Source organism: Excalfactoria chinensis, chromosome 21, assembly GCF_039878825.1.
Source record: "Excalfactoria chinensis isolate bCotChi1 chromosome 21, bCotChi1.hap2, whole genome shotgun sequence".
NCBI classification, from domain to species: domain Eukaryota; kingdom Metazoa; phylum Chordata; class Aves; order Galliformes; family Phasianidae; genus Excalfactoria; species Excalfactoria chinensis.
The window spans coordinates 3,415,230-3,437,289 of record NC_092845.1 but is presented as its reverse complement, the minus strand read 5'-3'; the positions used below and the strand labels follow the sequence as shown (position 1 = coordinate 3,437,289).

The window sequence follows — 22,060 nt, the reverse complement described above, 5'->3', positions numbered from 1 at the left end:
CTTTGTACCAGTTTGTGTGTTAAAAGGAGGGGGAGAGGGGTTATAAGAACATGAATATTCAAATATTCTTAATCACTCCAAGCATTTTATGACACATTTTATCCAGCCAGTGTTCCAACAATCTGTCAGGTCGGAGGGAAGCTGCCTTTTAGTCTTTTCAGAGTCATTCCCTGCTGCAATTCGTTTTGCTGCTGAGGTGGTATCAGATACAAAACACAGCGGTGCCTCAGAGTAGGTTGTTAGAGAAAAGAGAAGGTTCCAAGTTTTGAGGGTTTTTTTGCTGTACAGCTCTGCTAGAAACCTTCACATTCATTCTTAAACACAACATACTGGGCTGCTGTGAAAGAGCTGCTGGGCATTCAGCTGGAAGTTCCTCAAGAATTTAGCTGCACCAAACTAGTTACAGTTGATTCCATTTAACTTTGTTTCCCAAATAGCACAATTAGTAATGTGAGCATTTAAATGATGCCAAATGAGCTTTTAAGATAGCATCTCGCAGGTAACAAATGGTAGCTTGTGCTGCTGAACTTTTAGCTCATGTTGCTGTTGTGATTGAGGTTCATCAGTGAGTCTGTGTTAGGCAGTCAGTGTTGGGGACAAATACCATTGCAATATACCACTAGAGTGTTTATTTTTCATTTAGGGCCTTAAATTCTTCACCTGCAGGTTAAAGCTCTTCTGTCAGCTCAAAGATAAACTTGGCAATGTGAAGTTGAAGGAAACTTGCTTACTGTCTGAGCAAGGAATTGCATGTCATTATGAATGCAAATTGCACTGTGTGTGCAGGTGCTGTTACCTGGAAGCTAGATGGGTTGAGTGATTATGGGGTGTGCAGAGCTGCCAGAAAATATCTGCTCCCGGGGGGTCTCTCGTGCTGGTGGGTCTGGACTAGTTTTCATTCACTGCAAAGTAATGACTGGGGAAAAAGTTCATGAACTGATCTGGTTAGAGCAGGTAATAGTAAGGCATGACTTAAGAGATGGTGTTTTTCCCTCTGTGAAAACCTTTGGCACCAGAAGAAATGAGCACAGGCAGCACCATCCTGGGTGTGTGTATTAGAGGATGGGGTTGGAACGTATCACTGGAGCCCATGCAAGGCAAGATTTTGGTGCTAAAGACATTACTGAGGTCCTGAATGGCACTGTAGTCATACCCAGTGAGAGCAGCGTTGCCTCTCTGCTCAAGGCTTACATCTGTGTTTGCATTCATTTGCTTTGCATCTCAGATTGGCAGTAAGACCCTTGAGAACTTGTTACCCTGCTGGGCAGCCAATCCTGAGTTCTTTCTGTACACTGGGAGTAATCTCCTCAACTTCATGACTAAATGGACAGGGAGCAGGGTGTGTGCATCCATTCATTGAGATCATTTCTATTTTCAGTAAGCATTGACACCAGAGTGAGAACAGCAGTTGTCTGCAAATGTTTGCAGGAAGGAGATTAATTTCTGTATTTTCCTCCCCCTTCTAGCAGAGATTGACATGGGCCAACAGTGTTGTGGTGTTTGCTGGAATCTTTTCCTTGCTTTAGAGGTGGTGCCACCAGGAAAGGTAACAACAACAATTTCCACTGTATAATTTGGCAGCATCTTTTGTTTAGAAATGTGAACCCTGCCTATGCTTCAATGACAGCAAAGGTGTTTTCCAGACTGTAGAGATACGAGTCTTCACCGTCTCCTTCCAATCTTCAGTGAAATCTCAGCATCTCGTACTGCTTTGTGTGGTTAAAAATGTACCACTGAGAATTCATAGCGATTGATAGCCTTGAGAGGGGACGAGTATCCTAGTTGGGGACTGTGAAATGGATGCACAGGGTAGAAATGTGTGTAAAGGAGTCACTAAGAAGACTGCGTGCTACAGACAGTGCATTTCTCTTGGCTACCACTGCCAAAAAGCAGCTTTGTATTTGAGTGTAGGGGAATATTCAGACACGCTATGCCTGGGAACTTCAGCTCTCACTCATTCAAAGCAGAGGTTGTAAGTATTATCTGTTGCCGTCTTGAAGCCTGACCAGTCTCAAGGCAAAGTGCTCATGGTTACGTGATTCAAAAACCACATATGAAGCATTCTTATGAGTTAAATCTTCAGCAGGATGCTAACAGGGTCAACCTACAGGCCTCACAGCTGAGAAATCAGCACAATTAGTCCTGTTACATACTTCATTGCACAGTGTTATCTGTCATCCTTGCGCTCACTCTCATTTGTTAAGGAGTAACTCACCTGAAGCCAACTCTCTGCTTGACCAGGATGCAGGAATTGTCTGGTGGCACAGCATGTAGAAGGGGAAAGTTGGGGTATTTTGGAGATGGGAGGTGGGGGTGGTGAGAGCTAGTTAGAACTAGAGAAAACTGCAAAGGGGGTATTGCTAAGAGGGGGAGGTAAAGGAAAGCTGTGAAGTTCAGTGCTATCAGTGGGGGCATCTGACCTGTCTAGTCTGGCTGGAGCGAGAAAGCACAGTTCTGTGTTCAAGAAGGATTTCTCATTTTTATGAGCTAGTAACTTAACTCTTGCATGCTTGCAATGTAGATGGAGTCAGGAGAGAAGCAGCCTTCTTGTAGGTGTATTAACATGCAGTTCAAAATCTGCTCCTCTGCTTTGCATATCCTTTGAGCTATTGCTACTTCCTTGACTGCAGGAGAGCAAGTGTTTATTCCTGTTGAAGCTATAGAGCTGGCTGGTTTTGTAGGCAAGAACTGAGTGTAGGAATTGTTTCCTTTCTTTTTTTCTTTAATATTAAACATGGAAGTATTTATTGTGGTCCGTGGCTCTGCTACCTATACGTCTCTTACCCATCATATGAGAATCACAATGGTAGTTTGCATGTGGTAGTAACCTATGCAAGGCTGAAGTCTCCTTGTAAGAAAGGCTCTGCAAGACTAAATGAAAAAGCAGTACAAAGACCTGACCAGGAAAGCAGCTTGTTTTCTTAGCAGTTCCAATACAAAGAACAGTCCAGCTCTGCTTTCCATATTCGGAATTACAGAGCATGTATCTTGCAAGATACAAAGAAGGATGACACAGAATAAGTGATGCAACTGTAAGTGTAAAAATCCATGTGTGACCAAAATATTGCTGTTTAAAAACTTACTATGGGGCTGAAGGGGAGGATGCCTCTGTGCTTGTTGAATTAACATCAGTTTGCAAATGGTTTGCATCCTTCTTTGTACTTTTCCTTGTGAACAGACACTGGGTACAGCAGCATTCTCTGGACTTACTTAAATGAGACCTTTGTTTGAGGGCAATTCCATATTGAGTTGCATCAGATACAGTAACCTCACAGCTTACATGTCAGTGGAGGTTGGTTACCCTGAACTGAGAGGTCCTACCTGCTGTTTACTGTTAGGAAATAACCCATGTTGTCCAATGCAGAAATTCCCAGACTTACGAGCTCTAACAACTGTTATGTATGGCAGTCAGTGAATGTAGGATTCGCTCTTTCCACACCTTTGGGCTGTTAGTCCATTTTGCCTGTATTTGATGTGGGTTTTGCTGTAGACCATAAGCTGCTTTTTGTTTTTGCCATTGATGATCTTATAGAGGGTGGCTTTTTACCCTGGAATCACTCCTCATGTGGCAAACGTGGTGCCCTCATTGCCCCCCACTCACTTTTACACCAAGGGGATGTTTGCACTAAGATATATGTTGCTAGTTTTACAGATATTACTGTGACAGAATTCTTTTACTTCTCAGTCAGGAGCGCATGCCAGTCCCAAAAGCAGATCAATCACATGTATCACATCCATCTTCCAAGTTTTCCTCTAAGATCTCCTTTTATTTATTTTCTCTTTTCCTGTTTGAATTCGAAAATGTTGTTTTGACTGAGTACAGCAAATCTCTGGCTGTTGACAAGAGGATTCTGTTGCTCCCTGTGTCATTTCTCCTCATATTTTTCCTGTCTTGTAAGCAGAAGAGAAAACAAATCCTTCCTGATAGCTGGCAAATGACAAGGTGTTGAAATGAGTCTGCTTGGCACCTCCCATATTTCTAGCTGGTGTGTTGCAGGGTTGCATCACCAACTGATAAGCAGCGCACTAGGGCACATATCTTGGAATCCAGGCTCACCCTCATAATTCATAGTTTACGTGCTTATTTTTTGTCACTCTTCCTTCTTCATTTGTATTTCCTCTTCCTTGAGTCAGCGTTTGAAAAACAGTGGCACCCACTCTGATACCCACTGTAATACCCACCTGGCTCTTATGAGGAGGAACTCATAGAATGTAAAGTGGTTTCTAGCGTGTTACGAAAGCGGACGTTGCCAGCTTAAAGCACATCTGTTCCCTAAGCCCTCCCCATCTTCCCTTCCTCATTTCTGGTTTCCCATTTGTAATCCCTCTCTCCTTTTCCTGCAAAAGGCAGTTCTCTTGCTGTCCCCATTTAATAAGGGTGTCTGTATTGAAGACCTGATCTCAAGCAGCCCTTTAACAGTGCCTGCGTTATGCATATGAAGGTCTATGTTGCATAGAGATGATGTCCCTTGGAAAATGAGTGTTGGGCATTCATAGAGTCACAAGGTGTTTAAATGGACTGACTGCGCCTTGGTCTTCCAGATGCGTTTCTCAAGGTGTTTGGTCCCTTCCCATTTCACTCTTATTCTTTGTAAGGAAAAAAAGGTAAAAAAACTGTCTTCTGGAAAATACTTTTATTATCAAATTTTTCCTATACAGTGTTGTTACCCTTAGCAAGGTAATACAGATGTATGTATATACTTGCTTAGAATTCAGTTGCACAAACAAAACAAAAAGAAAATAAGCAAACAATCTCTCTAGTGCAAATTAATGCCTTACGTTAAGTTTTTCTGTTGTGTTTTTTCTTTCTTTTGTGTTTTCCTCTGAGTGCTCTCCAAGTTTCATCCTTGGATGAGGGGAAAGTCATGCTTCTTACAAAAATAGATAGCATTTCAATTTCAGACAAGCATCGTCCATACAGTACAGCGGGAGGTTACTTGCCAGCCTCTTAAGTCCTTAATTCTTCATGAAACTCATGAAATCTCTTCGCCCATTGGTGGGGTGAGTCCAGTGTATACTCGGTATTGCACAGACAGGACATTGAAGCAGCAGAGGCTGTGTGAGGTGAAGGAGCAGCTCTCCGTGAGGAGGAAGGAGTCCAGTGATAAGGACAGGTTCAGTAATACATGTTCTTATCCCACCAGCCTGCAAGAGGAGAGGAAGAAAAACGTGATCTTTGGGGGGCAAATGGTCCATTTTTAGGTCTGTCAGAGCTAGCTAAGGAGGGTGAGTGAGTGGCAGTGAATGAAAGGACTTATGGTAAATGGAAAAGCTTATGGTATATGCAGGAAATTCTACTTACTTCCTGGGTATCTCCTGATGAGCAGCTTCCGGACCTCATCATAGACCCATATTAAGACAGCAAATGGTACAGCCACAAACCAGTACTGAAACCTGGGAGTGGGAGAAGAGATTCTTGTTAAGAAGCACATGAATTTCTGAGGCCCGTCTCTATGTCTGATTTCACTAAAAGAAAATCTGTTTTTTATGCTGTTTTGGGTTTTTTTTCTTCCCCTGTAACTTAAGCACTTAAATGGTTAGAAATGAGATTAGGTCCCTGCAAGCTGCCCAGGCATAAGTAGTTAACTGAATTAATGAATGAATTCCGGATACTGTTCAGAAGGAAATGTTGCCTGCTGGCATTACAGTCTCTGAAGATGTCAGAAAAATGGAGCGTTTCTGACAGTGATACGTTTAAAATAGAAGTTGCTTGCATAAAATTAAATAAAGTGTTATATAATCTCACCAAAATATTGGTGATGCTGGACGAAAACTGAGTGTTGGTTCTACACAAGGAGGTTTCTGTACCCTTTACAGTAAATTCGGTAGGAAAAAAGTGATGTATTCTTTATAGAAGCTATGGAAATAATTCCCATTTTGGTTAAGAAATTGTCCATCCTGTTCTTTGTAATGAATATTCATAGATATTTAATCATAAAATTGTTCTGCGTGGGCCTCTTGCTCCCATTTGCAGAATGGTAAGTCCATGTCTGTTAGTACATGTAGGAAAGGGAAGCGTGCCAGCATCAGAACTCACCTCAGAGGTGTGAAGTTCAGGGCTGTAACGTGTCCAAGACCGTAGGTGAGAATCAGAGCAATTCCTATCTGGGAAAAGATACCCACCCAGATGACTTTGTTCCTATAAGAAAATCACAGAGAAGTAGTTAAAGCTGATTCCTCTGCACACTGCAATGGCTGTGCCTTCCTGAGGCTCTGCTTGCTGGCTTGGACAACCTGCATGAGGTAGATGGGGAGCAGTGTGGTGTGAACTGGTGGGCTCTGAAGCACTGCCATGCATCTCAGATTCCCATGTCTTTCCTGCTCCCATTGTAGAGCAGAGCTAGCTTTAGACAGGCCTGCTGTCTGCGTTACTCATGTCTCCTACTTGCAAACGTGAATGTGCTCATTGTGACTCAGATGCAAATGGAAGAAGGAAAAATACATAGGTGTAGGCTCTGTATCTGCAGATAAAGAAAACCAGTTTGCTTTCCTATCAGAAATACTCCAAATGCCAGCTTTTACATGCAGCCCCAATCCCACTAGATGTCTTTAATTGACTGGCCTTCATGGGATTGACTGTCACAGAACCCTTTGCAAAGCACATCCAGCACTATTGTGGAGAGCTGGACCAGCTGGTGTGTTCCTTACCTGCAGGCTGCAGTTAGCTTGAAGCTCAAGTGACCTGACTATTGATAAGTAGATAAGAATTAAGAAAATAATCTGGGGAGGAAGCTTCTTCATAGTAAACATTTTAGTGAATGGAGTTTCTAGGCTGATGTGTTTTCAGATTAAACAGAAGAAAACACTTCTTTGAGGGGAAAAAACCTATCATGAGATAGGAAAAGGGGGTAGCAAAGTGTGAGAAAATATTTGTCAAGCTGTGCCTTGAATCCAAGTTTAGTCTTTGTTCAATAACTGAACATGAAGGGGCAAATCTCTGAGCTAATTAGCAGTGGGTTAATTTAACCTTCCACCTGTAAAAGACCAGCAAAACCTACCGGAAAAGACCCTGCTGGAAAATGGAATTTCTTCTTGTTTTCCTGATAATCAAATCTGCAACTTGCTGAATGGTGATGCTGACAAAAAAGGCAGTGTAGCCAGTCCACTGCAGGTACGTCCTCTGGTATTTAGTCTGCAAAGCAAAGGGGAAAAACAAATAGCTGCGTTATATCCGACACTTCTCTCTTGTGGAAGCAACTGTAAACCTTGGCACTCAGTTATTCCAGATTAAGGTGTGCAATGATCAGATTTGGGCCAGTGTTTATATTTAAGCCTCCCTTTCTTAATCTTGTTTTGGAGGAGAGCATTGTGTTTTAATGATGAAGTGTGAGGATGTTCTGGTGCTTCTTTACCCATTCCTGTCCATAAGAGTCTTCAAAGTCATTAATAGCGTTGTTTTCCCAGTCGACTCGAACACCCAACAGCGTGGAAGGGAGGAAGCCTTGTTCTGCATAGACTGTAAAATACGTCACGAAGGCTCCCACTGATTGCATGATACCTGCAAAATCAAAGAGGGAGAATCATGTCAGAGAGAGAACAGCTTGGGTTGGAAGGGACCTCAGGGATCATCAAGCCCCAACCCCTTGCTTGCATATAGAGCTGCCAGTCTCTATATCTAATACTAGATCAGAGAAAAGAGGAAGAAGTGAAATCTAGGATTGCTGGTTTAATTTCACTTGTTTCTATCTCGTTCTGCTGATGCAAGGTGGTGTAATGGAGAATAGGCCAACCTACCAATCTGCAGGTAGGAGTATATAGCCAGCTGCTCATTCACCAGCCTGTCTTTCTTCTTGTTTCGAGGTCTCCTGTTCATGATATCGCTTTCAGCTTTTTCATAGGCTAATGCAACAGAGGGGATCTGCAACAGAAATAAACCATTGGGGTCTTGTAGCAACATCTGTCCCTATACACCCAGCTTCTGGTGCTTGTGAGGGTATTTATTCAGCTCTGAGGCAGCAACTTACAATGTCTGTTCCCAGGTCAATGAATAGGATGGTGATGGTGCCAATGGGCATTGGAATGCTGGCAATAATGTAGATGAGAAAGGGACAGAGCTCAGCAATGTTCTTAGTCAGAGTGTAGGCGATTGTTTTCTTTAGGTTGTCAAAGATCAGGCGGCCTGGAGGAAAAGGAAAAGCTCCTGTAGCAGCTGATTGCCAACATAGAATAAATAACCCCAAAACTTAATTTTTTAACTAACTTAAGTGAAAGCAGTCATGGCTGATGTGTGTTCTCCTCATGTAGTTCCTCATACATCTTAAGGTGCTTTTCTTCTCCCCAAGCTGTTAACCTACCTTCCCTTTGACCCTCCTGTAAACTGTAAATTTAATTAAGTCTCTTTCATTGAGAAAGATGGAGGGAAACTCCCATTCCTCAGCACGCTGTGGTTTTAATGCAAGCCATGAGCACTTTGCAGCTGGAGAAGAAGTTTGTTTGCTTGTTTGGATGCAGCACAGTAAAGATTCTGTACAAGCATTAAGGTTAAAATGTAAAGTAAACAGCTTGTATATTTATGATGATAAGGACTGCATAGGATCAAGATGAGAAATGGTTTTGTTTGGAGTTTGAACAAGCAGAGATAGCAAACCAATGCTCTACTTAGCAAGTATGTGCAAGAGAGGAATGATTTCCTTATTGTCTTTGTAGTGCCTTTGGATGGAAGCAGTTCCCATTTTCTTTTTCCAAATACCAAGATCCCATTTCCAAATCTGGGATGAAAATAAGGGAGATACGAGAGGAGCTGTTTGCAGAGAGGGATGCAGGAGGACAGGATCAGGAGGACTGACCGGCCAATGCTGTGTGGCTGTCAGCACCTTTCAGCTAAGTAAAGAGATAGCAACTTTATTTTTACCTTCTTCCACTCCTGTGACTATAGAAGCAAAGTTATCGTCCAGCAGAACCATATCAGCTGCATTTTTAGCTGCATCAGAACCAGCAATGCCCATAGCAATTCCAATATCTGCTTTTTTAAGAGCAGGGGAGTCATTGACTCCATCTCCAGTCACAGCAACAACTGCACCCTGCAACACACAAAAAAGGATCCAAATGTGGGGTTGTAGAGGATGTGGTGCCTTCTTCCCCTGAGGATATTCAGCTCTCAGCACTCTTCCAGTCTCATTGAGTCATTTGAATTAATATGGTAGGCTCAGACTGTGTGCAGCAGATGGCTCGATAGAGGTGTCTGTGTGTTGTCTAGGTTGACTTCACAGTCAGCAGAGAGAAATGGGAAATTCAGGGACCCCACACACGATCTGTCCTTTTCTTTTGTGCGCTGCTTACAGACTCACTTGGTTTTAATCTTAATTGTAAATCGTGTAGCTGTTCAGCTAGAGACCCTTTGCATCCTATCCCAACAACTCTATTGGCATGCTATGTTGGGAATCCAAAAGATGGAAAGCTGATCATTCAATTCAGCTTTGTTATCTTCCAATGAAACCATCTACTGCAAAGGATCCTCTCTCGCTTGGTGCAAAAGCTCACAGCTGGGGTAGCAACACAGTGTTCTGAATGGGAAAAAGCCTGACAAACTGATTAAAGCAAATGCAGAACGTCCCGTCCCTGTGGGGATTTAGCACAGTGTCACTACTGATAAATATTGCCATGCACAGAATGGCTTAGAAGCTCTCAGTACTAAAGACAGCGTGTAGACTGAGTGGCTCAAGAGGGGGGAAGGGTGGGTGTTCCTCTGCATCCTTCTCTATCCACTGAGGGTGTGGGTGTCCAAGCAGTACAGAACACATCTACTCTCTGTCTGCCAAAGGGCATTAAAAAGAAACCAAATTAAAAATGCGATTTAATGGGAAGATTTTTATCCTCTTTTTTTTTTCTTTTTTTTTTCCCTCCCCCTCTTGCCCGAAAGCAATTCAGGCTTAAACTTGAAGGGCTGTTAATGCTGATTGGAAAGCTTAGTGCTGGCATAATTGCAAAAGTGAAATAGTGGCTTGTGCTGGATCTCCATCCCCGTGAAGTGCAGGCATGATGGTAGCATTGCTTTTGATCTGCAGCATCTATTTGGAAGATGTGTCAGAGGGGAAAAAGCATTGAATGCCAATCTGCATCTTCTTTGGAGCACTATATTTGTCATTTCTTTCCTTGTGCCTGCTGTGCTGGCTGCACTCCGTGCTCCCTTACATAATGCTGCCTGTGAGTGGGACAGTCCCTCTTTAAATCCTGCCTTAGATTCATGCTTTCTGTGGGTTCTTTTGCAGTCTTTGAAAATAATCTAGATAAGGCTTGGTCACAGATAAATCACGCGATGACATTTTGTGGGATTCATATCTTGCTTCTTGTCTAAACATTCCTGTGGGAGGGAAGTACATAGGTCTAAATGGCCACAAGAGATAAGATGGGAGGATGTGGTAATATGCGGCTTTGATCTGGGTTTAAAGAATTCCTGGGTGAAGGCTCCTTCCCAAAGAGTGTGCAAATCTCTACCCAGGATGCTTGCTGTGCATCCCAGCAGCAGCACCTCTGCATTACAGCAAGCCTGTCAGACCCCTCAGCTCAGCTCTGCGGCATTCGTGCTTTGGAGGAGCTCATTTTGTCAGTAGGAGTTCAGAATGTGTAGCAGGAATTTAAAGAACTTGGGTTCTGTCCAGAGAGGACAGTGCTTGTGGCAATCTGTGTGATGCTGCTCTGGTGCAGTGAGAGCAGTATGAACAGAGCTCAGAGTGCACTGGAAATTGCCTTCCACTGTCACCTGGGTGATGATACCAGTGGAAGTGCAGCAGCAGAGCAGTGTCTGTGCAGAAGCTTGTACACCTCTTACCTGTCTTTGGCAGCCCTCCACTATGATCAGTTTCTGTTGGGGCGATGTCCGTGCAAAGACAATCTCCGAATGGTTGCACAAAACTTCATCCAGCTCCTGCAAAGTCATGTCCTTCAGCTCCATCCCATTCACTACGGCTGCTGTAGCCTCCCTGTGATAACCACAGGTACATTTTCAGATCAAAAGGCTTAGACAGAGAAAAGTGCACTCGTAGAATGAATGCAGCTTAACAGCGAGGAGTGCAGCAAGTTGAGTTAATTTCACAAGCGTTAGTTGTTAATCAGCAGGTGTTGAATGAAAGCTGCTGCAGAAACCCAGACTGAATTAGTTACCTAGATACAGAGGGAAGTAATTAGAGCTTCCTTCAGAGCAGACTTAACAACAGAAAATGCGTTTTCAAGAGTGCTCTGAGGGATGATGGGGTGAGAGTGGAGGAGGAAGACATCTCTAAAGACATCTCTGTCTTTGGTGAGAGAGGAGCTCATAGAGTTTGGCTAAAAGCACTGTAGAAGAAGGCATAGCTTTCAGGAAATGAAGGCAACGGGTATCACAGATAGTCTGGCTGCTCTTACTGTCTGTTGACTTGCTCAACGGGAATGTTGAGGCGCTTTGCAATGTCTTCCACCGTCTCGCTGGTGGCTGAAATGATTCCCACGCTCTTGGCAATGGCCTTAGCAGTGATTGGGTGATCACCAGTGACCATGATAACCTGAGGAAGGGACAAGAGCTTGGAGTCAGTGACAAATACATGTGCTGTGGATGCAGAGAGATTAGGTGAAATATCTATTGTTCTAGACCAGGAAGCAGTTTAGAATCTGAACTTGGTAAGCTGTGCTATTTACGTAACAGAGACGGGTAGTGGCTATTGATTTCAGTCTGTATTGATTGCAGTTCTCTACCTCGTTATTGACACTGTTTTATCAGAGCTGCGAAAAAAAGCCTTGTCATGAGTTAGAACAATGCAGGGTAAAGAAACCTTTTCCTATGAAAATTCATGTTGCACATACTGAGGTTACAGGCTGTAAGAATATTGTGAGATCCCCACCTTGATCCCAGCACTGCGGCATTTTGAGACGGCATCTGGCACTGTGGAACGAGGCGGGTCGATCATAGATAAGAGCCCAACAAAGCATAGATTGGAGGTGGGGAAATTCATGGAATCCGTGTCGAATGGGTAGGTGTCTGGAAACTCATTTTCAGGCAGGTACAGGTGACAGAAACCTGGAAAGGAGATGCGTGTTGATTGAATGTACAGAAAATAATGACAGAAAGAGGAGAGCTTGCTGTAGCTTAACATCACATTTTCTCTTGGCCGTAAAATTCCAGTGCGTTTAACCATTTGCTTTCTATGGAGGATTATTTAGCCTGCTGTTGTAACTTTGTTTTGGCTGCACAGTGTTTCAGATTGACATCGGTATATAGCAGTAAGAGCATCCCTGCCATAGGCAGCGAGCATTTAGCAATCTGCATAGAAGGCAGCACGCTTTGCTTTTTACCCTTCACTGCAAGGGGAATGAAGTCCATACACACTGTGCCTATACCAGGATTTAAACTTCCCATTTTGCACTGCAGTTCTCTTATAGTCCCTCTATTTAGGACTCACCAAGCACTCTTTCTCCCAGGCCTCCCAGCTCCATGTATGCTGTTTGGAAAGCTTCTGCCTTTTCACTGTCGAGTGGTTCTTCTTTCCCATTGATCATGATAGTGCTGCATCTCTCTAAGATCCTCTCTGGGGCGCCTTTCATCACCAGCAGAAAGCGTTTGTCATTGGGATCATCAGTCTCATGAATGGAGAGCTGTGTGCCACAATATGAAGTCATTTGAAAAAAGCATATACAATCCTTATGTGTTACCATTTCTGGTCACTTTACATAGAAGTAGTGTTTATTCTCCTTTCCTACGTGTCGTTCTTTCCATCGAATGAAATGAACTACAGTTATCATAGGTGAAATCTTCCTTGTCATTGAATTCACCCATTAAAGCTTCCAGGTCACCAGCTGTTGCATTGGATAAGCTGATAGAAACACTGAAAGCTGGAAACAGTCTGACCTGTTCCCAAAAACTGAAACACACCTGGAATTTGTTGGTAGAGTTGAAGGGAATTTCAGCCACTTTCTTGTTCTGTGCTCGAATATTCATGACATCACCCAGGACAACCTCTGCAAATTTCAGCAGAGCTGTTTCGGAGGCATCACCCACCACAACTCTCTGTATGGATGAGAGAAGGGACAGTTGGTAGCACGTGTATTTCTAAACCTCTGTCATGACAGCTTACATGCTTCTATAAGATGCTGTGTGCTTGAGCAGCAGCGATAAAGCAGCAGTTAGCTCCAAAAAATCCTTGTGCTAACAGATTTGCTATAGATTTGCAGATAGCCTATAGAGAGTTAGAAGGCTGGAGTGTTAAACGTAAGAGAAGGCTGAAGCTAAATAGAACAGCTTGTGTGTATTGCTCAGCCAAAGGAAGAGGAAGAAGCTGATGTGAAGCGGTACCTTCATTATTGGGAGATTCTCCTGTCCTGGTCTGAATTCTGCTCGGTTGCATAGAGTTACAATTTTTGATAGTGCTGTCCATGATGGAGAGCTTTGGTCAAAAGATTGGGCTGAAGAGAAGCAAAATGAATACAGCATCCTTTAGCATAGTATGTGGTAGAAGTAAAGGCTCAAGTTTGAACCAACACGATTGAATTGCTTGCAAAATAAGGTTGTTGTTTTGATAGGTTTTGTTGCAGAAAACCACTTTAACAGGAAGCTTATAGCAATCAGCTGTTCTAGCAAAGTTACTTTAGATAAAGTTTGTGTTTCTTTCCCTCCCAAATTCACTGTCAGTGAGTGCACGTGGAGTTAGAACCTCCTCCAGGCTTATTTTCTGTGATAGGAATTGTTTTGTTCTTATCTCTATGTGGCAAAGAAGGGACTTTCCTATTGCACACTACACTTGTGTGTGGCAGGGAGGTGTATCTGTTTCAGCTCTGAAAAGATATACCTCATTAAAATCAGTTGGGCAGACTGTGAGTGGGAAACATCCCACATAGCCACCCTTATCCAGATCCCCCATTGCCATATTTACTTGTTTGTTCTTCACTGGTATCAGCTGAATAGATTTGATTATCAAACCAGAGGTGGGCAACAGTCATCCTGTTCTGCGTGAGGGTCCCTGTCTTGTCAGAGCAGATGATGGAAGTAGAGCCAAGCGTTTCCACAGCTTCCAAGTTCTTCACCAAACAGTTCTTCTTCGCCATCCGCTTGGCTGTCAGAGACAGACTTACCTGGTAGGAGTAAATAGAGAAGTTCAGCTTGCTGCCAGCGAGGTACCATTAAAGGATGATGTGAGCAAGCTGCAGACTTCTACTTTTAATGTTGTTGCTTTTCTAATAGAGAGCATTTCTTAATAAGTCATCTTTCGGTGGCTGCAGTTTTGCATTGCAAAAGCATTATTTAGATCAGCTGTGCAGGTGATGAAGCTCAGATTAATAGCTCTGTTATGCCAGGATTCCTCAATGAAATATTTAATGTTGGGGGGGAACCCACCCCTACTTTAAACTCAAGGTTACTCAGGTAATCTGCTTTTCAGTGCTTAGTGTTATACTGTATTGAAGTTAAGGGAGATGAATAGTGGTAGTGACTGAAGCATTGCAAGTGGCAACCAGTGACTTCACGTGCAGACTTACTGTTACAGTGGCTAGCAATCCCTCTGGCACGTTTGCCACAATGATGCCAATGAGGAAAATGATCGAGTCCAGAATCTTGTATCTCATCGATACAGAAATAATGAAGAAGAGGACACCGATGGAAATGGCCACTCCTGCCACCAGGTAGACAAAGTGTTGTATCTCAATAGCAATGGGTGTCTTCTCGTTTCCTACTCCTGATGCAAGAGAAGCAATCCTCCCAATGATCGTGCGGTCCCCCGTGTTGATTACAATGCCAGTAGCCGTGCCTGCAGGGAAATAAGACCATCAGCTCCAAGACTGTTTTCCCTACACAGTACTGGTTAACAAAGACCCCTTTTAGCCTTAACATGGCTGAGACCTCACCCCAGAATTATTTATTTTCCCTTAGAAAGGGAAGGAAAGGCAGAATCCATTTTCCTTAGTGAGTCTTTTCTGATGGTGCTGAAGTAGTAATGCAGCATTACCCAAGGCACTGTGCAGTTTCCTAGCAGGTAGTCTGTTAGGTATAACATGTACCTTTTAGTTCTGAGAACAGGAACAACACCTTCAAGTGTACAGAGCCCTTTCACAGAAGCATCACAAAAAGGCCTCTGCAGCTTGACATTTCTAAAGGTGATGATTGAAAGACCACAATAGAACTGCAGTTAATTGTTTGTTGCACCCATAACCAGGTTAGGTGTTAAAACAAAGGTCTTGCTGTCCTTTGGAAAACCATTTCTTACAGCAATCAAACCGTTCTGGAATTCCTTGAGGCAGAATAGTTCAAAATGAGTTCAAAGTATTATGTAGCACTCCCTATAGGTACCATTTGTGGGGGTCATTGTTGGCTACAAACCTTCCACACAGGTGGTGGAGTAGAATGCAATGTTCCTGGTCTCCAAGGGGTTCTCATGGGTGAAGTCACAGGAGCGGGTCTGTGGTTCTGATTCCCCTGTGAGTGAAGAATTGTCCACCTTTAATGAAACGGAGACATGCCCGTATTAAAGTCAGTAACACACAGTTATGTGCAGCCCAAAGGAAGGCTGCAGCACATTTAATAACAGGTGACAGGGCCGTCGTGTCTCAGTGCTGTTCTGTGTGATGATTGTCACTGTGGGGATGTATTTCAGCAGGAAATTGGTTCAGTCCATGCTGTATGTTTGTTGGTGGGATTTTCAGTGGCAGCCTGAAAGGTAAAGACCTCATTCCAGGTCTCTGGAGAATTGTAGTGCAGTGTTGCTATGTCTGCTGCTGCCTTGGCAAAGAGCATTGCTAGAACATGCTATGGCTATAATGGCTTGTTCTGATGTTAGTATGGCATGAGCTGAGCATCTCAGTAGAGCTTCTGTATTCTGTGATTTAAATGTTGAATTTTCAAGCTCTAATAACTCATACTAGGTGTGCAGAAATAGTTTATGTCATAAAAGCCTCTAAACCATTCTTACGCTCTCTTAGTGCGCTCTACAAAGCACTGCTTACCTTGCACCCCTGAGCAGCAATCAGGCGAATGTCTGCCGGGATCCTGTCTCCACCCTTGATTTCCACAATGTCTCCCACTACCAGCTGATCTGCTGACATTTCCTTCTTTTCTGCATCTCTGATGACGAGAGCTTGCTGAAGGATAGAAATAAGACCAAAATGAGCGTGGTGCTGCCCTCTAAACACCCAACCAAGAGGTAGATTCAAGTTGTGCTTATTGCTTATATGTAAGGGGCTTATATATAAAGTCCCACTTGAGTCATTTTGAGGTGCATTATCAGGGTGAGCCTTCACCCCAAAAAAAAATGCCTTGGTTATTCTCACCTGTGGAATCATTTTACTGAAGCTAGCCATGATGTTTGTGCTTTTTGCTTCCTGATAGTAAGCGAAGATACCAGTGAGGATGACGACCAGTGCAAGGACTACACCAAGGTAGAGCTGATCAATGAAAGAAATAATCCAGTTAGTTGAAAGTATAGGCTGAGTAGTTCCTCTGGTGCAGTAAATCATATAGTTCTGTATGGTTTCGAGAGACTTAAAATGAGGGATTGAAGCAGACTAAAAGACAGATTGAGAAAAGAGCTTTCAAGTTTTGCCTTGCTGTTGATCAAGCAAAGCTTCTGGGGTGTAAAGAGGTATAATGGCAAATGTCCTGTCTCTCTAAAAACCTCTAAATCAAACCTGGCTTGATCCTGAATCAGTTATATTCCTAACAGAGAACTAAAGTCAAAGATTCCAGTGTATTCAGGTATTGTGATTACAGGCAGTAGTTATAAAACCTTTGGACAGGCACTCTTAGAAGCGGTATGTCAGGTATTTAACAGAACTGTTCAGTAGTAAAGGGAGAGTCCTGGGAGAACAAAACGCCTCCTGGTTGTTACTGAGTAACTATGAAGTAGTATTTCAATTACTTAGATTGTCAAAGGGTCGCGTACTCGCTTTGTAGTTATTCAAACACTTACATTGTCAAAGGCTGATTCAGCTCCCTGGGCCAACTGAATGCCAAATGAAATCCAGGAGAAGATAGCTCCTATCCATAAGAGGATGGAAAACCCTCCCACCATCTGCTTGAGGAACTTAACGATTTCAGGAGTGGATTTGGGAGGAGTGAGTGAGTTGGGACCATCACGAGCCAGGATCTCTGCTGCTCTTGCACTGGAGAGACCCTGCAAAAGGAAATGCCACGTTTATCATGGAGTCACAAAAAACAGCTTAGAAAAAAGAAGTGTGTGCTGCTCGTCTCCTAAATGTTGTTAGTGTTATGGGTCGATAACCTGTGCTTTCGATTTCCAAAGGTCAGTGATTTCAGGATAGTGACGCTCACTGCTAGTGAAAAATGACCTGTGGTCAGCTCTGAATACCTTCAGAAAAGCTGCGGTCCTGATGAGAACGTGGAGGTCCAGTTTTGCATGGGGATTTTGATTACAAAGCAGTAGAATCCTTCAACAAGGGAGAAACTCCAGCTTAAATTCAGGACGGTGCTGTGCACTGAGATGCTGCTTGTTTAGTGGGAGCTAGTGCTCCATGGTTATGCAGGCATCTTTGTCAGTCTGCCAATTGGAATGCTTTCCTGCTGTGCTTTCCTGCTGCCTCCAAGCAGCTTTAGATTAGCCAGAGGTAAAGGAAGGCATCTGAATCAGGAAGTTTCTCAATGATGCCCTATGGACTTACACTGTCGATGCTCGTGCCGTACTTTTCCTCCAGTTGTGAAGTGCTGAGTTTGTGGTCATCCTGGATTCCAAAAGAGAGAAAATGACAGTGAGCAGAGTAAGTTTTGTATCAGGATCTGGAGGTGGTTCCAAATGCCTGGATCTGGAGCTATACCTGTGCTTTTTTACTTGTGCATTCAATACTATAACCCACCGATGGGGTGTATGGTGCTGGGATGTGTGTGACAGCAGCTTTGGTGCCTGACTGATGAAGGAGGGCATGTGGAATGATTTGCTATGGTCTCATTGAAAGAGGTTCTAAGCACAGTTAAGAGCAGAGCCATGGGAGAGGGCAATCAGAAAGCTCTCCTCCTTCCCCCGCAGTGACACGGCTGTGGTATCACTGACCCAATTATATCTTGTGGTGAACAGAGGGTTTGGAAGCCAAGAATTTGTGAGTTCTCACCATTGTTTTCACAGAATGATTCATTGCTGCTCGGATGAGTCAATTAACTTGTCTGTGCTTTGATTTGTCTTTAGAAACATGAGAGTGCTGTTACATCCCCAGTGGCAAAGATGAGATACACTGAGAATTATTTAGCTGGGACTGAACAGAGCTCAGAAAGATGATGGAGAAACTGATTGCTCGTTTGGGGGTTTCCTTACCTTTGGAATACTGCCTAACCCGTGCATTGCCTTTGCTGTGAGCTGTTCTTAAAGCAGTCCAGAAAAGAGGTCAGAATAATTAACTTCATGTTTCAGATTGGGAAACTGAAACATGCATGGAGGAAATGAGTTTTCCAAACCCAGCCAGCGGATCTCTAGCAAGCCAGAAGGAAACGCAGGTTGTTTGAGCTCCGTGCTCATTCTTTGAAATACATTGTAGGGAAAAAAACTGTGTAAAGCTGAGGCATCCTTCTAGATCTACTAGCAGTCTCTGGAGCAAGATGTTTTGCTCCTCTCTTCCCTCTTCTTCCTGGCTGGCTGTGCAAATGACAGCTGAGAGAAGGCAGCTTATAGGAATTCCATCTGGGAAAGCACAGACCTTGGTAGGGATGCACTGCTCTGTACCAGTGGTGGCATCATCAAGCCAGAATCATACTTTCATTACAGATATTAATCCTGCACAGCTTATTTTTCCAGGCATACTTTAGAGGTGTAAAGAAGCTTATTTCTCCCTGTTGGATTTTCAGCACTGGCACTTCCATTCACCAGCATTCATTCAAGCAGTGCTTGAGGCTGCCCTGCCGGCTGATGCAGTGTTAGCAATACTCACCAGGTCCAGTTCTTTCTTCAGTTCTTCATTCTTTTTTTTCTTGTTGCCCTTTGGGTCTTTGTACTTCTCTTCATTTCCAGTCTCTGTTTTTTCCAGATCTTTTAGCCCATTGATCTCAATAGAGTAAATATCAGACTTTTTCTGTGGAAGAAGGAAGGTTTTAGCTTTGTTGCATGCACCTGCACAGATCAGACCCTGACAAATCCTCCTTTTTCTTTGCTAAGTTAGGAACTGCTGCTCTTTCCTTCTCATAACCTTGTGTTATGATCCAACACAAAGTGTGGGAGCGCTGCCCAAAACCACAGAAGGAAAGAAAGGAGAAAGAAGAAGAAACCGAATGAGAACTTTTCTGCTTTGGTTGTTCCTACAGCTTTTTAGATACACAACTTCAATGTTATTTTTAATTAAAATTACCATTTACATGTTTATATTGACACGTTTACAGCAGATGGCATAAAATGGAGGCAAACAGTTTATTGAGCTGCCGGGGGAACCAAGCCTGTTACTTCTTTCTTGTTCACTCATAATGGCCAGTGTAGTAACAGGTAAGTAACACAGGGATGCTGCCAAACCTCTGACGTTCTGCATTCTGGATAACATAACTTGAGGAGGGTTGCATCCTCCTAACTTTACGTGAACACCGTAATCTGAAGGGCAGACTTCCTGTGTTGCCCATTTGCCAGCTTCTATAATCATAACGTTCCAGATCCTAATTATGTTGTAAATTACATGCCATTCCTTGGAAGAACTATTGGTTGACCCCATTTCAGAGGCTTCCTTAGAGATTAACCATCAGACTCTCATGAGAATCGCGCTGGATCTTATCTGACAGTGTGCTTTACTAGTGGGATGGATGTGCTTGTGTGCTGCTGATAGGTACGTACACACATTTTGCAGGACATTTATCATTGTTTAGATTCCCACAAAGGAAATATTTCAGGTGAATTGAATGTAGTCATCCTGTATAAAGTCTAAATCAGACAGCTTAAGTGATGGAAACAAGGAAGGAAAGTCTCATTGCTTACTATTATTCTGAACTCCAGACTGACCTCCTGTCCTCAGATGCCCTTTCATTAAAGGAACGTTGAAGTCTTGACATTTTATCTTGAGGAAGGGAAAAGCTAAGAGCTGGTGAGTGGTTCTGGCAGTTACAAGCCTGAAATCCTTCTAAAGCACTTGAGTTTGTTAGATAAATATCCCAGATACAGAACATCTCTATTACAGGACGTTCTAAATTTTGAGTCATGCCACAGACACACAATCTGGTTCATCTGCTGGGATTCTTCCTTTACACTCCTACTCCCTCCCTTTAACCATCCAACTTGAAGATCTGTCTGGCTTTTCAAATCTCCAGCAGAGCGACCAAGATAGAGAGAAAGCAGCTGTCTATCATGACAACCTAGCAGGAAAAGGAGAAGAAAGAGAACGGGTGAAGCCAGTAAATGCAGTTGATTGCTGTGCATGATGTACATATAAGCTCTAACCTGCACATTTTCATAAAACCTCAGCTTTTAGCATTTGCAAGAGAAACAAAACTAGCCATTCCTGGAGGTGTTTTCTATCCAGCCTGATCTCTTCTCATTTTAGGGTTGGAAGTGCATGCTTAGCAAGATTGGGCATCCAGTCTTAATGACTAAGGTTGTCAGTCTTAATGATAATATTAGTTTCTAATACCAGTTCCTTTCCTTGCTTTGCTTATATTTCTGATACACATACATTAAATTAGAGCTTGTTAGTAGGAAGGAATTCATGCAGCAGCAGCAGTTCTGGTGAACAGTGTACTCACCTTTACCATCTTGGTGAGCTTATTCCTTTCCAGATGCAATGAAGCAGCCAAGCCAAAAGCTCCAGATGAAAAGCAAAAGCCCAAAAGGAGAGAAGAGTAACTCAGAACACTTCTGGCTGTTGCAGTGCAGCTCACAGGGGTGGTAGTTCCCTCTCAGCTGGACAAGCAGATGTTAGCTGGAATCCTGCTTGTGTTTTGGCATCCTTCAGGCAGGACGAGTTTGTTGTCCAAAGCCTGTGGAGAAGGAGCACTGTTTGCTGGTGCTTTATAAATCAGCATCTTGTGCTGCCACTCCACCCCTCCCCTTCCAGGTCCAGCCCATCTTCTGTTTCACCTGTAGTAGGTGGAAAAATACCACGGTAATGGGCATGTGGGTTTCAGGTCAGATAGTTTCTAATTATTCCTTTGTAGTGTTTGCTCATGACTAGGGAACAGGTGTATTATTCATCTTGCTAGAAGCAAAGAGTTTCCTTCAGAGGCTTTCCAGCACTGGACTCCCCTTTGCATATCCAGCTGTTACAGCAACATCTGCTGGAGTAAAGGAAGTCTGCTTGCATTGTGCCTCCTAGCTGCTGCTGCGATGCTCTGTGTGTTGCCTATGGACCCTAGAAGCCAAATTCCTGCCCTGTGTATGTACTGGGGGTTTAGTGGAGCAGTGTTCCATTAAGTTTCTGAACTTGGAGTTCACTCTTTATTTGTGAATTGCATTTGTTGTGTTTTCAACTTTTATGCATAGATAAAAGAAAAAGAAAGTGTTTTGAGTAAGAGCACTTACCCGAATACTGGTCTCACAGCACAACACCACTTTGCAGCAGTTGGTGTTCTTCACTGCATGATTCATGGGCTTAAAACTGCATGGTTTGAGATGCTGTGAGGTCCCACAGTGCTTGGCAGGTGACTGAAATTGTGGTAAGAGATGTGGCGTGTTATTAGAAGTAACTAACAGCAACCATTTCAAGCCGTATGTATTAGCTGTTGGTAGGGAAGACAACCAAGGAACATCCCTTACTACTGAAACAGATCTGTGTTCAGATTATGGATGGGCTCCAATGAGTAGAGTGTTATACCTCCTTAAATGATTATCACATTTATGAATAAAGCTATTTATGCTTCTCAGTTTACATCTGTCGGTCTTTTTCCATGGCATTCTCCATCTTAGGACATTATGCAAGATACAGAAGTGCACCTCAAAAGGTTTCACATTCATTTTCAGCTGTTTATTTTATTGAGAGCTGGTTTGTATCCTGGAGCTTGAATAGAAACCTTTTCATTAACATACAAGTACTTGAGATTTCGTAACATGTGCCATACTCAAGAGCACACACTGATTGTATCCAGTGATGCCCATTACCAAGGCATTAGAACCATAAGGATCGAGAAGTGTGGTGAGCAGATTTAGCACCGAACTCACCACTGATGCTGGAAATGATATTAGAGATGTGAATTAGA

General features: G+C 43.2%; 1 protein-coding gene across 1 annotated transcript; it reads right to left on the bottom strand.

The window, feature by feature from the left end:
* Window positions 1-5,116: 5,116 nt before the first annotated feature.
* On the bottom strand, window positions 5,117-20,620 carry ATP12A (ATPase H+/K+ transporting non-gastric alpha2 subunit). Its single transcript, XM_072354658.1, has 23 exons — window positions 20,612-20,620; window positions 18,826-18,966; window positions 17,572-17,631; window positions 16,863-17,066; window positions 16,225-16,338; window positions 15,901-16,035; window positions 15,278-15,395; window positions 14,440-14,708; window positions 13,839-14,037; window positions 13,262-13,371; window positions 12,842-12,976; window positions 12,372-12,564; window positions 11,814-11,989; window positions 11,341-11,477; window positions 10,769-10,919; window positions 8,852-9,020; window positions 7,965-8,119; window positions 7,735-7,858; window positions 7,353-7,498; window positions 6,999-7,132; window positions 6,038-6,139; window positions 5,303-5,394; window positions 5,117-5,145 (listed from the first exon to the last, which is right to left on the bottom strand). The coding sequence occupies exons 1-23, from the start codon at window positions 20,618-20,620 to the stop codon at window positions 5,117-5,119; spliced, it is 3,102 nt and encodes a 1,033-aa protein (XP_072210759.1).
* Window positions 20,621-22,060: the final 1,440 nt, after the last annotated feature.